Raw genomic sequence first — 18302 nt, forward strand, 5'->3', positions numbered from 1 at the left:
AGCCTTTTCTTTTAATGAAAACATCTTTTTTTCCCTCTGGGGACTTTATTGATTGATTTTTTTTTTCTTTTTATGGCCACACCTGCGGCATAAGGCAGTTCCCAGGCTAGGGATTGAATTGGAGCCGAAGCTGCAGGCCTATGCCACAGCCACAGCAATGCAGGATCTAAGCTGCATCTGTGACCTGTGCTGCAGCTTGCAGCAAGACTAGATGCTTGAACCACTGAGGGAGGCCAGGGATTGAATCTGCATCCTCACAAGAGCTCCCTAGAAAGCCTCTTTATCTTCTTCTTTTGAACTATCTGCTTTGGAATTTATTCTTTTGTTCTTCAAGTATTTACTATTATTCTGGTATCTGGATCTTTGCCATATCCTGAAAGCTTATTTATTTTGATGGAGGCCTGATTATTGTCCTAAATATGATTTTTTTTCCTGTAACGTTTTCTCCTATTCCACTGCTGTTCTCTAGTTTTCCTGCTTATGTGCTCATGATAATGTCCACACTCTGTTATAATTAGAGCTTTTCTGATTGTGTAGGTTGGATTTATAGTTTGCTTTAGTAAATAGTCACAATTGCATTTTAACATACATTTTATGTTTGAACTTGGGATATTCATTTTGGCTGCTGAGAGGATGTTTTATGGTTTTTCAGGGTTCTTGGTTATGTTCCTATAGATGAGCTGGCTGGACAGTTAAGTGTCTGATTGGTGAATTGTATACTAACAGAGTTCTTCCAAGCAAAGAATATTTAGTCCATGTCGTTCTTTGCTTGGTCCATTGGATGAATAAATACCCTGGCATAGATCATCAGTTGGTCTTAGAATACAGGGGTTCTGGGTCCTTTTTCAGCCCTTTTTACATATCTGAGGACAGGTGCGCTGCTATCAGTTGCAGTTACTACGATAAGGATGAGATGTGTATGGAACGGCAGTCCTCTAGGGTCATGTCATAATCAAGAGGAGCACTTATAGTTTGAAAAAGCCCATACAGGTGTGTGTGTGTGTGTGTGCATGCACGCTGTCCACTTTAAAAATTCTCTCTCTAGCCCTGGAAACTTAGTTTCTTAGATAATGCCATATGGGAGAAATAGATAATTTTGCTACTTGTCTAGCTTCAAGGGGAGAACTAAATTAACATGTAACACTCAATTTATTGAAGAGTTTTTTTTTTTTTTAAAAAGCATTTTATAATCGTAGGTTTTGAAGTTTAAGGTGCTCTGCAGGTGGAAGGAGTGGAAAACATGAGCGGTGAAGAAGGTGACCCACCCCCTCCAGAGGAAGAAGTTCCTCCCTCTCCGGGAGAGGCTGCACCTCCTAGTTCAGAAGACGTTGCACCTCCGGATCCAGAAAGCGAGGCTCCACCCCCTCCCGAAGAGGCTCCTCCTCCTTCCAGGGAAGAGGCCCCGCCCCCTCCAAAAGAGACCTTTGAAGAAGATCCTGTCTCACTTTCTGGAAAAGGCCCTGCTTCCTCTTTAAGTGATTATTTGAATCTCGTTTCTTCTGATGAAAGGATAGTAATGCCAGGCGGTGATGACCTGGATCTGAATAGGATTCGACCTAGGTCTGCGCCCCGAATCGCTCAATCTATGCTTTCTGATGTGCTCTCTCAGTCTTCTGGCAAGTCATCCAAATATCGCCGGAGTATGAGTGGCATTCCGAATCTACAGGAAACATTGAAAGAGAGACAGGTGCTGCTTGTAATACCATTTTTTCATATGTGTCACTTTTATTTTGAATGAAACGTTTTGGTGGTTTTTCTTCAAAATTGCAGTTTTTACACATGGTTTTCACTCTTTAGGCAAGATTTAGAGATGCAAGGGAAGGCCGAAAAATGAAAATGGACCCTTCATACAAATATATATTTGAAGTTTTATCAGAAAAGCTTGGCCTGGACATAGCAACTGTTGAAGAATTAATTTTGGATTGCCCATCTGTAAGTTTAAAGTCTTATCATTATTTTTAAATTGCTCTCTGATAAGTGATTGATTTAAGAAACTTGAATCACCGTGAATGACAAAACATTTTGAAAGAGAAGGTTGGGATTTAACTGCCTAGAGAAGAAGCTTTATTTTATACAATGATAGCCAGTTGGGTGATAATTCTAGTCTGATCTACTATTGTGGAGGTAGGAAAGAAAAGAGTTGGCAAATAGAATTGAGCTAAGGTCCGAGCTCAAAATGTCTAGATGTGAGAGGGGCAGGTAGGCACAGGTTGAGTGATATTTTAAAAGTACAGGTTACATAAACTACATGTGCAAATCATTTGGATAGAATAACAAACTGCATAAACAGAGGTAGGAAACAGTGGCTTTTGCATGAATGTAGTCGAAAATAAGGAGGTGACTGCCATTGTCTCTGAGTACTAGGGACCGTCCTGGATTATGCCTTCTTTTCTGGCATAATTAACAGTTTCTCCTTTCACTCCTTAAAGGGTCCCCAGTTTTGGACGATGAATCTATATGGTCACCCTAATTATAGTAATATATGATTAAATGACTTTCATAGCAGCTCCCTGAAGCAGTGTCATAGCTTCCTTTCAGCTCTGGTTCTAAATTCATTTTTGATAAAATGACTATTAGTTTCTTGAGGGTTTTTTTAAAAATCAGGTTTAGGAGTGGCCTGTGCTGGAGCCTCTGCAAGACCAGTGAGCAGGTACATGCTAGTGGTGAGCTGATCGTCTCACTAGTGAGAGTTGGGTCGAGGGTAGTATTGTGGTGAGGTTGCCATTATCAGGGTCCATACTCCCTGGTGGAAACCACTGAACTTGGGCAAAACTCTTTAGCTTGCTCTAGGAGCCAATATTCCATGGCAAGTTTCCTAAAAAAAAGCCTCTCCCTTGCTTGATTGCAGTATATTATCAAGTTTTGAAAGTTGTCTGCTTTTCATTTCATCCATGGCCCTTATAAAACTTTATTTTTAAATTTAATTTAATTTAATTTTGCTTTTTTTAGGGCCACACCAGCAGCATATAGAGGTTCCCAGGCTAGGGGTTGGAGCGGAGCTGTAGCTGCTGGCCTACGCCACAGCCACAGCAACGCCAGATCCGAGCCTCTGCTGCGACTTACACCACAGCTTATGGCAGTGCTGGATCCTTTACCCAGTGAGCAAGGCCAGGGATGGAACCTGCGTCCTCATGGATCCTAATCAGGTTCTTTACTGCTGAGCCACAATGGGAACGCCAGCATTCTGTATTTATTTATTTATTTATTTATTTATTTATTTATTTTTTGTCTTTTTTTGCTATTTCTTGGGCCGCTCCCACAGCATATGGAGATTCCCAGGCTAGGGGTCAGATCGGAGCTGTAGCCTCCGGCCTACGCCAGAGCTACAGTAACGTGAGATCCGAGCCGCGTCTGTAACCTACACCACAGCTCACGGCAACGCCGGATCCTTAACCCACTGAGCAAGGGCAGGGACCAAACCGGCCACCTCATGGTTTCTAGTCGGATTCGTTAACCACTGCGCCACGACGGGAACTCCAGCATTCTGTATTTTTAAGAAGTTCCCTAGCTGCTTTTCTGATGCATGCTAAAGTTTGAGAAGCAGTGTCCTAGGGGAAGAAACTTTGCCAGACCTGAGATTCTTTCTGTAGTAAGTGATCAGTAAGTGAAGAAAAACCAGGAAGCCATTGCCCGAGAAAGATACGAATGTATGAAATTGGTGGAACTGGATGAAGGGAGTTCAGTAACTTTGTGTTTCCCTAGTGATGTGTGAAAGTTTTTGTTTATGTGACCTAGTTTTCAACTTACTAAGATAATTATTCTGACTCATACGTAATTAAATTCATGCTCGTCATTTGGAAGACTCATTATAATAATTTGCTTTTGTATTAGTTTGACTGCAATATAGGTCAAATTAAAATTGCTGCAAACAGTTATTCTAGTCATTGGTTAGACAAAATCATTAATAAGGCACGTTTTACTGTTCTACAAGCCAGCTTTTAAGAATAATTGCTCTTAATAATAATTCTTTATATTTACCTCCAGTTGGGCTCACCCATATTTCCCCTATAAGATTCTGTGAGTCAGGGTCAGGTAAGTGGCTGCCCACTTATGTATGATCCTTGCTAGTGTAGCTTCAGAAATAGAATTCATCCTATGAATGGTAATCTTGGAGTTAAATCAATTTGGATTTTAATCCTGTCTCTGATGTACCTTGACTCAACTCTTTGAGCCTCTTTTTTTTTTTTTTTTTAAATCTGCAAAATGACGACAACTAAGGTAGGTAAATTGTCTAGCCACAGGGCTTGGCTCATTTTATATTAGTTTCCTCATCATTTTATTGATCATCATTTTCTCTTTTATTTATCAGATGGACGCATTTACTCTTTTCTTTATGAAAGATGGTTGCAAGACACTGAAATTTTTGTACCAGGAAGGAGATGTACCTGGCCTTGGTAAGGATGATTTGCAAGGGCAAAGTGCCAGCTATTTACTTAATGACTGGTAAAGTGTGGTCTATCTTTTCTCTCATACGTAGACAGTCCTGTATTTGCAAAGAAAATTTACCAGGGGCTTACAGAATTACTGTAATGATTTGAGGAGAAAGCATCCTTGTGGAAGTCCTTGACCTCTCCCGGATATACACATTTTCACTAGAATTGAATTGCCTTTTCCCTGGAGCCACTTTGTACCCATGTTGTCAGTTGACTAGAAATAATCATGAAACCACCTGAAAGCTTGCAGTCTCTCCCTGTGTCTCTGGGTCAGCATCTTGTGTCTGCTGCAGGCTGGCAGTGGGAATATCCAACTTCCCCTGCTTTTCATGTTATCCCAAAACAAACTGGTACTATACCAGGTCATTAAACTTTTGTCTTCATAACTAGGTACATGGACCATCCTTTGATCTTAGACTTAGGCTCCTATCTTATGCCTGACCCAGTATTTCAGATTGAAAACCAGTATCTCTGTTACCAGATTCGCTCTCTGAAATGCACACTCTTTGAGCCTCGTTTTTTAAAAATCTACAAAATGATGACAACTAAGGTAAATTGCCTAGCCACAGGGCTTGGCTCATTTTGTATTAGTTTTCTCATCATTTTATTGATCATCATTTTCTCTTATTCTTGCCAAGTAAATCTTTCTCTTATTCCTGCCAAGTAAATCTTTTACTATCTTGCTATTGGATTGGGTCCAAACTCCCTTTATTTCACCAGGGCCTATGGTAACCCAGACACAGTACTTGTTTAGTCTGATCTTCTGTTCTGCTAAACATGCATTTGCTGGCTCCCTCTAAGCCAGTCTCTTCACTGTTTTCTGTCCATACCAGAGTCATATCTGTGCCCCTTTCTCTGCCTTCCTAACTTGACATTCTCCCAGTGCCTTTCTTCTCTCCACCTGGCCAAATCCTAACCCCCTCCAGATCACCTCATGTACACTCTTTTCTTCAGAGCCTTCCCAGAGTGTTCCAAAGCAGGTCCATTACTATACTCCAAACTCCTATCTCTTTTAAAGTTCACTTTGTAAAAGACGGCACTTGATTATGTTCTTCTGTTTTCATCTAATTGTTTAATATATGTAAGTCTTTCTTCAGCAACAAAATATGTAAACTCATAATTGGTGCCTAGATTTGCTCTGTGGGATTCCTTCCTTCCCTCCCTTCTTTCCTTTTTTTAGGACCACATCTGTGGCATATGGAAGTTCCCAGGCTAGGGGCTGAATTGGAGCTGCAGCTGCCAGCCCACGCCACAGCTACAGCAACACAACATCAGATCCGAGCCGCACCTGCAACCTAACACCACAACTCATGGCAACACTGGATCCTTAACCCATTGAGCAAGGCCAGGGATCAAACTTACACCCTCATGGATACTAGCTGGGTTCATAACCCGCTGAGCCAGCACAGGTACTCCACTCTATGGGTTTTCTTTCTTTCAGAATTCTTATCTTGGGACATTACTGTATGATCCAAAATTTCACAGCTTATTACAAATGAAAGCAATAGCCAAAAATTAGAAGCAGATAAGAAAATATCTACAACTAGAGGAAAAATTAAAAGCAGCACTCACATTCCCACTGGCTTGGAATAGTCACTGTTAACTCCTTGATGAATATCCTCCTATAACTTCTTTGTTATGTGTATACATCCCTCTCTATGTATTTGGATACGTACAGTATGTATGATGTATGTGCATATATACACACCACTATGTACATAGTTTTATCTTCTCATCACTAATTTAAATGTTTTTAATAACCTAAATTACAAATATTGCCACAAATCTAAGATGTATTCAAGGTTCATTGACTCCTTGACATCTGGAGCTGGATATGCTGTATGTAAAGTTGGATCCTATTTTGCAATTATATATATATATATATATATTTTATTTTATTATTTATTTATTTTTTTTGCCTTTTCTAGGGCCGCTCCCACAGCATATGGAGATTCCCAGGTTAGGAGTCAAATCAGAGCTGTAGCTGCCGGCCTATGCCAGAGCCACAGCAACTCGGGATCTAAGCCGCATCTTTGACCTACACCACAGCCCACGGCAATGCCACATCCTTAACCCACTGAGCAAGGCCAGGGATTGATCCCACAACCTCATGGTTCCTAGTCGGATTCGTTAACCACTAAGCCAAGACAGGAACTCCCATATATATAATTTTTAAAAAAACTTCAGGGAGGAGAAATAAACATTCAGTCCATAGCATACGTCGTTAGTACAAATTGCTTCAAATCTTCTTTGGAAGGGTATTGTGTAAATAATAATAATGAAACTTTGAGCAAAAAGCTTTGAGCAAAAAGATAATGTATAATTTTCATATATCTTGGGCCCAAATCAAGAATGTAAAGCTTGTGAGGACCCTCCTTTTGTGCCTGGATTATGAGACCAAACAGGTAGACGGAGCTCTCCAAGATGCTTCCAGATGACAAGGTAAATCCGAGATGGGCCCCCTGTGCCTCCGCCTTTCCAGAGCCTGTGGCATTGCTGCTTCATTTAACCATGAAAGCAATCATCATCTCTTTTATGGCTCACAAGTGGCATCTGACTTATTCCAGCTGTGCAGGAGGCTGGGAATGCTTTGTGGTTGGCTGACCTTGTACCCGCTCTGGTGTTTTGGATTGTTCATGATCATTGTCACAGTTTGCAAATGCCCAAGACAGATGAGAAGGGGGCAGCATTCTTCAACGGAAGAGTGACCAAGTAACTACAAACTGCTGGCTCTCCTGGGATTGTGCTGGTCACTGTAGTCTTCAGCAGCCCAATGACTTGTTCCTCCAGGCAGTGCCTATGCCTACACCTGTTCACTCAGATCAGCAGCCCTGCTGGTCTCAAGGAGGCAAAGCATGATGGGGAGTAGGCGGGGACCCGATGGGAGTGTAAGGGGCCAAGGTAGGGTTGGGAAGGGAGCCCTTTCCCCATACTCAGTGCCCTGCTGGATTCTAGAGCGCCTATGCCCTAATGCTTATCTTTCTAAATAGCCTTGGTTCAGGCTTTGGAGCTCAGGGTATATGTCGAGGCAGTAGCAACAGTGCAAAACTCTCCATTTTGTCTACACAGGATATCCTGTCTAATACATCGTTGGGATTGTTCCAGACCAGATATTGTTTTCTTAAAATGCAGAGCTTATCACACCCTTCATCCAAGATGTGCAGACCCTGGGCCTGGAGGGAGGAGTGGGTCACCCATAGACACTGTGCCACACACTGGTTTAAAGTCCGGTTCTGGAGGTGGTCACAAGTGAGATGTGAAGACAGGCTCCACTCTTTACTCACCGGGTCACACTGGAAAAGTTACTTTACCTCTCCAGGCCTGGGTTTCCTCATCTGTAAAGTGGGAACAATAATGGAACCTCCCTCATGGGACTGAGAGGACCATGGTTATGTGTTGGGCTCAAGGCAAGTACCATGTAAATTTTGCCTCATGCCCCCCAAAAGTCTTACCCTTTTTTAATAGTCCAGTTTCAGAAAGAAAAAGGAACTCAACAGCCATGAGAGTTAGTTCAGCCTTCTCTAGATTATTTTCACAAACACTACGTTTCTTGTGACACCTCACCCATGATATGCTTCCTTTTTTTCCCAATATATTTGAACTAAAAAACAAGAACAGTTTACAGATGCATTATAAAGATGGAATCCAGCTCTGCATATTATTTTATGGTAGCTGTTAAAAATTGATAATATTCTCTCTCCACGACACTGATACATTTCTACAATTAAATTTTAAACAGTAGGCTGATATAATTATTATTTTCAGAACATCTATTATTAGAATTTAGGTTGTTCACAACTCTTTGCTCTCTCATAATATGCCTCATGAATATCATTGAAGCTAATTCTATGTGGATTAGGAGCCCTTTTATGAAGAATTCTCAGAATTGCCAGAAAATAGGGTAAACATTCTTTTAATGATTATTTTTGTTATTTATAAATATAATACATTTATCAGCTTAGTTAATATTCCTCTACATGTCTTTCTTTTTTTGGCTATGCCCAAGGCACACAGAAGTTCTCAGGCTAGGGATTGAACTTGCAACACAGCCGTGACAATGCTGGATCCTTAACCGGCTGAGCCACCAGGAAACTCCTACATGGTCTTTTCTATATGCATGTGCTAACATGTAAACTATCACTTAAAAAATGTGATTATGTAACAACTTTATTCTTTTTCTTTTTTTCCGGTGAAATTCCAGGGCCAGGGATCAAAACTGCGCCACAGCTGCAGCCTATGCCACACCTGTGGTGGCAACCCAGGATCCTTAACCCACTGTGCCACAAGGAAACTTCCAACATATTTTATTATTCCTGAGTTGCTTTTTGGACTTGACAGTATAGGCTACACATTTTTAATGTCATTAAATATAAACATATCTCATTTAAAAGATGCTGTAGGAGTTCCCGTCATGGCACAACAGAAAGGAACCTGACTAGGAACCATGAAGTTTCGGGTTTGGTCCCTGGCCTCACTCAGTGGGTTAAAGATCTGGGGTTGCTGTGAGCTGTGGTGTAGTTTGCAGACGTGGCTTGGATCTGGCATTGCTGTGGCTCTGGTGTAGGCCGGTGGTATAGCTCCAATTAGAGCCCTAGCCTGGGAACCTCCATATGCCACGAGTGAGGCCCTAAAAGGATGAAAAGACCCAAAAAAAAAAAAAAAAAAAAAGAAGATGCTATAGAGTATTCCAGGGTGAAGCTGTATTTGGACTTTAGAAGCCAGAATTGGTTGACTCTGTCAGCCAGGAATATGTTCAGCTGTAAGTAATGTAAATCTTAATAGTGGCTTAAACAAAAAGGGGTCTGTCTGTGGTTTTCTCATAACTCGGTAGGTAGTGGCTAGCAATGGTTCAAGTGCTTAGCAGTGCTCTCAGAAACCCAGGTTCTTTTTTTCTTTCTATTCTGCTGTTCTTAACACATTGCTTTGTGTTCATGTTTGTCCCACATGGTTATAAGACGAAGCTCTGGACGTCATGCTCAGTTTGAAGACATGTGTAGGAAAGGGCCCTACTAGTCACACCTCTCCCCTTTATCAGGAAAGCTCAAGTTTCTTATGTCTTATTGGCCAGAACTGTGTCACATGACTATCTTAGGGGCCAGAGAAGCTGAAAATGTAGTTGTCTCCCTGGGAATGTGGAGATTGCTAAGTGCAGCAAATTCAGGTTCTCTTATCAAGGAAAAAGGGGAGAATATTAAGGGTAAAGGTGACTCTGTGCCATCCTCCATGAACGAGCTCTTACATTGCTACATACATCTCAGGATCCTTTGGCTACAAGCAGCAGATATGGACTCTGGCTTATATGAGCAAAAAAGTTAAAATGTTTGGGTAGCTGACAAAATTTAGAACTAGTTGAAAAATCAGGTCTTGGGAAAAAAACAGAAGTAGAGCATTTCCATTGATTTCAGGGCAGTTTCTTTGGGATTCATCAATAAATTGACCTTGCTCAGATCCCCTTTTATCTTTGTGTGGCTCCATTCAAGATTTACAGTCTTTCCGAGAGTCTAATTAGTCTAGTTTTCACATGCATACCCCTGCAGGGCTCTGAGACTGGTGAACTCCAGAATCACAGGACAGGAGAATTCCCCAAACCCCAAGGAAGGACAGCTGGGCAGACAAAAGTTGTTTATGGTTTTGTGATAAGGATTTAAAATGTTCTTTTATCATTTTTCAAATTGGTTATGCTTGTGAATAGGAAGACTGTTGATTTTTTGCTTATTAATATTGCACCCAGCCATCTAACAGAATTCTCATATTATTAATAGTTTTTAAACAATGAAGAAAGACTTCTAATTAAATGATAAATTTTCACTGAAATTAGTTCAAGGAAGATTTTCATATCAGTCAGGTGCTATGAGTGTACTTAGCAGGGGACAGGATCTTCTTGGGGGAGTCAGTGAAGGTTTCCCATAGAAGAGGCATTTCGGGTAAGCTATGAAAGATGGTAGGTATTAGGGAGGTAAAGGGTCAAGGGTGGGATAAGTGGAGAGTTTGCATGAAAGTTTTGTCTGAGGCCAGGACAAAAGGAGAAAAGAGCAGACCTCAGGGAAAGGCACCAGAGGGGCTGTAATTTAAGATATGCAATTACTGACATCCTTTTGTAGGCAAAAAAATTTTATTCCACAATCATATTGAAAACTTCTTAGTATAGCAAGGAACAAGGGCGTAAGACCCACAGTAATTTATCACATTTGATCTGTTATGTGATCGTGTGCTCAGTTCTTGACTTTTGTTTTCAGAATGTGGTCGAACTATTGCTGGAGCAACCAAAGGGGCAAAAATGATGAGACTGTACATAGACAATGCAGCTCCAGAGAAACTAAAAGGACTGTGTGTGTTTTTTGTTCGCTGTCGCAATGATGTCTCTATAAATACAAAGAATATTCATGAAGTATGTTTACATTTTTTTTAATGTATAAACATTGTTGCCAGCTTTATTGTGATGTAGTTGACATGTAACATTATGTAAGTTTAAGGTATACAAAGAATTGATTTAATACATGTATGTATTGTGAAATGCTTACCACCACAGCCTTAGTTAGCACCCCCCGTTGCCTCACATAATTACCCTTTTTTTTATTTTTTATTTTATATTTATTTATTTATTTATTTTTGGTCTTTGTTGTTGTTGTTGTTGTTGTTGTTGCTATTTCTTGGGCCGCTCCTGCGGCATATGGAGGTTCCCAAGCTAGGGGTTGAATCGGAGCTGTAGCCACCGGCCTACGCCAGAGCCACAGCAACGCGGGATCCGAGCCGCGTCTGCAACCTACACCACAGCTCACGGCAACGCTGGATCGTTAACCCACTGAGCAAGGACAGGGACCGAATCCGCAACCTCATGGTTCCTAGTCGGATTCGTTAACCACTGCGCCACGACGGGAACTCCTATTTTTTATTTTTTGGTAATGACATTTAAGATCTATGCTCTTAGCAACTTTGAAGTATATAATACAGTATCACTAAATATGATCACCGTGCTGTATACTAGATCCCCAGAACTGAAAGTTTGTGCCCTTTGACTGCTGTTTTTTCCATCCAAATTTCTGGGCAGAGAGCTAGTTTCATTGCTCTTTGCCTGGACTGACAGTTTTTCTGAGCCCTTTTTCAGGGACAGGGCAACTATCAACCGAGAACTCTGTTTATGCAGGAGGCTCAGTTTCATTTCCCTCATATTGTACATGCTCCAGGCCATATCCTCTTCCCTAGGCAGAAATTAAAACACCAGGGAAACTTTACTTGAGGAGCAAGCATGTGAATGGTTAAATATGGGCAGAATATAAGTTTGTTGATTTTTAGAACTCTTAAGACTCACCGCTTGAGTTTTCCTAATAGTTTATAAGTTGTATTATCCATGACTATTGTAATGTAAAGGAGGTTATGATTTTCAGTTCTTTAATGGAATCAACATATAAAATAACATTTGATCACTGCCCTTTCAGGAAGTGCTATTTACTGTTCTGGATGCATCCGAAGGACTCCTGGTTGGGATTAGGAATATGCTGGCAAATATATTTCTACCAGCTATTATGGCAACAAATAATTGGGGTGCTTTAAACCAGTCCCAGCAAGGAGAATCTGAAAAACACATTTTCACTGAAACCATCAACAGATACCTTTCATTTTTAGATGGTAAGCATAATAGATAATGCTTAATAAATTATTATAAATGAGAAAATTATAAGATATGTCACTAAAAATAAGCATTAGGGAAAATTTTCCATCTTAAAAGAAGATGTTAATCAAAGTAATTATGAGATCTACAGATAAGATATCAAATCCTTAAGACCTCTTTCCAGGCAGCTCTGCAGTCCTAAGAGAGTTTTCTTTTATATTTTCCATTGTAGAAGGATTCTCTTCCTATATTATTTCTGAAAATTTTTACTGTATTTAAAAATATATTCTTTATTATGGACTCTTTTAAAATACATACTTATTTCATATTGTTAAACTATATAATTTTATTGTCATAGTCAAAAATCCTATGATCAACTAGAATTGTTTCTATAAGTATTAGATCCCTAATGATTTTGTAAGAACAACTTGAAACCACACATTGACATTTAACACACTGACATTAAACATCTCATTTCAATATTATTTTTTCCCTTTTAGGTGCCAAAATAAGTATTGAGGGAACGGTTGAGTTAAAGAAGATAGACAACATTGATTTTTCCAAACTGCATACCTTTGAAGAAGTAACACTTGCAGCTGGCAATTCGGAAACTGTTCGTCAGCTAGAGGACGTGCTGATGATATGGTACAAACAGATTGAACAGGTGAGCTGACTTGAGAAATTTCATCAGGTATGAATTGTAGTTCTCGTCTGTGTCTAGTCACTGCATTTTGGTCCTAAAAGTAAAGGGAAGAGGAGTCTTCCAGATTCTACTGTGAAACAGCCTATTCTTTTTTTTTTTTTTTTTGTCTTTTGTCTTTTGTCTTTTTAGGGCTGCACCCGCAGCATATGGAGGTTCCCAGGCTAGGGGTCCAATCAGAGCTGTAGCCACTGGCCTACTCCAGAGCCACAGCAACACCTGATCTGAGCCACGTCTGAGACCTACACCACAGCTCAGGGCAACGCCAGATCCTTAACCCACTGAACAAGGCCAGGGATCGAACCTGCAACCTCATCATTCCTAGTCAGATTCGTTTCCACTGCGCCAAGACGGGAACTCCAAAACAGCTTATTCTTGATTCTAGTGCAAAATCATTGTTTTCTTTGGACCACTTACAATCAACGTTAAGATATTGCTCACTTTAAGGAGGAAACCAGGAGGTTCTTTTGTGGCACAGTGGATAAAAAATCCAGCTGCTGTGAGTTCAGTCCCTGGCTTGGGAACTTCCACATGCCATGGTGTGGCCAAAAAAATATAAAAAAATAATTAAAAAGGAGGAAACCGTAACGATAAGGCTTGAGAATGAAATAATGAAGAATCAGGAGTAACCAGCATTTACCTCCAATACCTCTTATGTTGTTTATGCTCTTCATTAGAAAGAGAGAGGAAAAAGACACAATAAAGAGATTATGGCCACAATGCTAGACCCTTAACACCTCTTGGTTGATCAATGGAATTATCTGTATTAACAGAGAGGTTCAAACTAGGCTTTTTCATATCTGTACTACAGTGGCAAGTCTGCAGCTCTCTAGCCAAATTCATTTTCTCTGCCAGTAAAAAAAGTAGTGATAAGAATGAGGTCCCTGTCAACATTCTGAGGGGTGCCAACTTACACTACAAATGCTACCCCAAACCAGATACTGTATAATCGTCCTAAACAGAAAGAAGACTCTGGAAGCCAACCCACAGATCTCTAGTTCATGAGCACGACAGGGGAATTAGGGAAGAAAATGTTCAGTTGAATGAGGATGAGGAGAGAAAAATCTTGAGCAAGCAAAAGTTAGAAGAAAGCATTTCTAATTGTGTGTCTCTCAGAACTGTTAGAAGGAGGGAAGTGCAGTTGGAGTTGAAAAATAGGATGGCTTTGGAAACTCCACCAAGGCCTGGAGTGTTGGCCAAAAAAGAAAGAAAAAAATACGAAAAATAGTATAACAAACAACCCCTGTAACTACTGCTGAGATCAGAGACTAGCCATTGCCATATTTGCTTCAGACCTTTTATTTTCGCTATATCCTCCATGTCTGCCCTTCTCTGCTACCACTATCCTGATGTTATTGTCACCTCCATTCCCCTGAAAGCTTTATACTTTTATTTGCATCTCTATAAGCTTTATATTATATATAAATAAATTATATGTATGAAAATGCAGAGTGTGTATTTGTGTTTAAAATCTTTATGTAAATGGTATAATACTATTAAGTATCCTTTTATAGTTTTTTTCTCATTTGAGAGTCTCTTTCATTCCTGTTGGTACAAGTAAATTTAATTAATTCACTTAACCATTATTTGATAGTCCTCTATGAAGAAATCCACTTACTATAGATTTTCAGACATTTAAGAGACATTTAAATTATGTCTAGTTAAGTTATCCTCTATTTCGAATTCCTGTCGTGTCTCGGTGGTTAACGAATCCGACTAGGAACCATGAGGATGCAGGTTTGATCCCTGGCCTCACTCAGAGGTTTAAGGATCCGGTGTTGCCGTGAGCTGTGGTGTAGGTCGCAGACATGGCTTGGATCCCACATTACTGTGGCTCTGGCATAGGCCAGTGGCTACAGCTCCGATTGGGCCCCTAGCTTGGGAACCTCCGTATGCTGTGGGTTCGGCCCTAGAAAAGACAAAAAAAAAAAAAGTTATCCTCTAGTTAAGGAGGTAGAGAACGCTATTCATCCATTTCCTCAGAAAGACAGTTGTTTCTGTTTATTTTTCCTATTACAAACAATAGTAATACATCTTCAGTGCATGTCTTTGTTCAGGTCTTGTTTGCACAGGTTCCAGAGTTTCCCAGGGAACTGCTAGTGAATGGATCTTTTATTAGGTACTACAAATAAAATATTAATTTATTTGTTTTACAGAGATAAATGTGGGTTCCTATGTCTTCAAATCTTTTGTTACACTTGGGATTTTCAGATTTTTAATGGTTGCCAATATGCTGGGTGTAAAATGGTATCTTGATTTGTTTTGCATTACTCTGAACAGTATTGAGGCTGAGCATGTTTAAGGGCTTTTTAGATTTCCTCCTTGTTGAATTGCCTGTTTGTATTCTTCACATAATTTTCTTTGAGACTGCTTGATGATATCTTATTGAATTGTTGGAGTTTGAATAATATTTCTGGATGTTAATCTTTTTCTGGTCCCCTTTGTGTCCTGCGTTTTCACTTGGTATGGCGTCTTTAGTCATGCAGAAGTTTTACGTTTTCCTGTAAATACGTTAGTTGCAAGTGGTAATGCTGCCTCAGTTTAGCTACTATCAGTGACTAGAAGCTTTATGCTGTTTCTATTTTAATTAGGAAATACTTTCCCCCTCCAGTGTTAGGAAGAAATTCAATTTAAAAAAAATGAGTAACAAAGAATTCACATTGTGGCTCAGTGGTAATGAACCACGACTAGTCTCCTTGAGGATGTGGGTTTGATCCCTGGCCTCGCTCAGTGGGTTAAGGATCCTGTGTTGCCATGAACTATGGTGTAGGTTGAAGACATGGCTTGGATCCCAACTTGCTATGGCTGTGGCATAGACCTGCAGCTGCAGCTCTGATTCGACTCCTAGCCTGGGAACCTCCATATGCTGTAGGTGTGGCCCTAAAAAGCAAAAATAAATAAATAACAAATGAATAGTAATGAAATTAGTAATAAACAAATTATCGTAAAATGAACACCTGTTTAACCTTTGGAAAAGTTAAGAAATAGAGCATTATTAGCACCTTGCAGTCTCCATATATTCCTCTTCCCACTTTTAAGTCCCTTTTCTTCTCCCTACAATTATAATGTTTGGTCCCCCGCTTTTCTTTATGACTTTATCTTTGTCTTCTTTATTTTCTTAAAAAGTTTCACCATTTCGTTTCCAGCATTTAGGTTTTTAATCTGTATGAAATTATTTTTGAGTGTGTGTATAATGTGAGATAGGAATCAAATTTTGTATTTTTCTGTTTGGTTAGCCAGTTGTCCCAGAACTGTTTATTTAATAATACATTCTTTCCTAACCAATTTGTAATATCCATCAAGTTTTTAGACCCTTTAATCTATCCCACTGTTGATTTGTTTTTTCACTCATATCATGCTGCTTTAATTTCTCGAGCTTTTACTAAATCAGCATTTAGTATGACCAGTCCCTTTCAGTATTTTTCTTAAAAAAAATGCATTGATTATTTGTTGTTCTTCCAAGTTAATTTCAAAATTAGTTTAAGTATCATGAAAAAAACCTTGTTGAGATTTTGGTTGGAAATTTCATTGAATGTATATGTTAATTTAGAAAAAATTGCCATCTTTGTATTATTGAATTTTTCCATCCATGAGCATGGTATAGCTCTCCATTTATTTAGGTCTTCTTTTGTGTGCTGAAAGTAAGTTTTCTAATTTTCTCCAAAAAGATCTTGCACATCATTTGTTAATCTCTAGATATGTTATCATTGTTATTATTTGTTATAGCAAATGCTGTTATTTTAGAAATTACATTTTCAAATTGCCAGATAGCATATAAAAAATGTTATTGATAATTTATATATACACCCAGAAACATTACTGAATGGTTCCCTTTTGTTAATCGTAAAAGTTGTCTTTAGATATTCTTTAATTTTTAAAATATAGCCAACCATTCCATCTGTGATTTTGCATTTTTATTTTTTCATTTCCAATTCTTCTACCTTTTGTTTACTTATCTTGTTCTATGGTCTCCATGACCAGGTTGAATAGAAGTAGGTGATGATAGTGGAAAAATTGTCTTGTCCTTGGTTTTAAAGTGTTATTTTCTAAAATTTCATTTTCATGTATATGTTAGCTATTTCTAGTCTTAGTCTGCTAAGAGTTTTTAATATTATTCAATGTTGAATGTTATTTATACTTTTAGCTTGCTTATAAAAGGTGTAAATAATGAGCTTTTTTTTTTTTTTTTTTGTCTTTTTTTTTGCTATTTCTTGGGCCGCTTCCGCGGCATATGGAGATTCCCAGGCTAGGGGTCCAATCGGAGCTGTAGCCACCGGCCTACTCCAGAGCCACAGCAACAAGGGATCTGAGCCGCGTCTGCAACCTACACCACAGCTCATGGCAACGCCGGATCCCCAACCCACTGAGCAAGTGCAGGGACCGAACCCGCAACCTCATGGTTCCTAGTCGGATTCGTTAATCACTGCGCCACGACGGGAACTCCAATAATGAGCTTTTTAAAGAAGAAAGTAAAATTTTTGTACTATGAATGTTTGGATTGTAGGTACTTATTGAGAGTGAGCAGATGAGAAAAGAAGCTGATGACTCAGGTCCACTCACAGAATTGGAACACTGGAAACGCATGTCAGCCAAATTCAATTATATCATTGAACAGATTAAAGGACCAAGTTGTAAGGCTGTTATAAATGTGCTTAATGTTGCACACTCCAAACTCTTAAAGGTAAAAGGGCTTTGTATATTCAAGTTTGGTATACTTCAGAATAACCAGCTGGAAAATTACACTTCTTGAATTTGCATCATATACTTTGCATCATATATGTAGAAACGTTAAACTTTGGGCAAGACTTTCTCACCTACCATAATTACTTTCGAAGAGGAAAAGGAAGTATAGAAATGAAGATTTATCTCTCAGTGTTTTGCACAGCCGTTTCAACAGTACTGCTGTGGGGTGATGGCCATTTATTTTATTTTATTTTATTTATTTATTTATTTTTTTCTGTCTTTTTGCCATTTCTTGGGCCGCTCCTGTGGCATATGGAGGTTCCCAGACTAGGGGTCCAATCAGAGTTGTAGCTGCTGGCCTATGCCAGAGCCACAGCACCGCGGGATCCGAGACACGTCTGCCACCTACACCACAGCTCACAGCAACGCTGGATCGTCACCCCACTGAGCAAGGGCAGGGACTGAACCCGCAACCTCATGGTTCCTAGTCGGATTCGTTAACCACTGCGCCACGACGGGAACTCTTATTTTAAAATGATTTTTGAAAATGTAAGTCAACAGAGGCTCACTGAAATAGAGAACTACATAGAAAGTCAAAAGCAAACATGCCTTCTATTGTACACCTCATCTCCACTCTTCCATCTCCTTTCCTAGAGGTTGTATTTCTTAACAGTTTGGCTCTATTCTTTCCAGATCCCTTTCTGTTTCTTTATTCTTCCTTTAAATATATATGTGTTTTGTGTTTCTAATTTTAGAAATTACATAGTGTCATACTCTTTTTCTTCAACCCCTCTCTCCTGCAACAGCATATCTTGGAGAGTTAAGCCTCTCAGATAAAGCTGTGTGGTTTTCCAACATGTTACTGTACCAGATTTTA

General features: G+C 39.5%; 1 protein-coding gene across 1 annotated transcript in view; it reads left to right on the top strand.

Annotated features, from left to right (window-relative positions):
• The window catches only part of DNAH8 (dynein axonemal heavy chain 8), a 282456-nt gene continuing 264412 nt past the window's right edge, over positions 259 to 18302 (top strand). Inside the window, 7 exon segments of the mRNA XM_021098657.1 lie at positions 259 to 1687; positions 1798 to 1932; positions 4310 to 4394; positions 10670 to 10821; positions 11870 to 12059; positions 12543 to 12706; positions 17247 to 17423. Of these exon segments, the coding sequence (XP_020954316.1) occupies positions 1241 to 1687; positions 1798 to 1932; positions 4310 to 4394; positions 10670 to 10821; positions 11870 to 12059; positions 12543 to 12706; positions 17247 to 17423 (1350 nt within the window). The 5' untranslated portion in view covers positions 259 to 1240.

The sequence above is a fragment of the Sus scrofa genome, chromosome 7 (genome assembly GCF_000003025.6).
Source record: "Sus scrofa isolate TJ Tabasco breed Duroc chromosome 7, Sscrofa11.1, whole genome shotgun sequence".
Taxonomy (NCBI): domain Eukaryota; kingdom Metazoa; phylum Chordata; class Mammalia; order Artiodactyla; family Suidae; genus Sus; species Sus scrofa.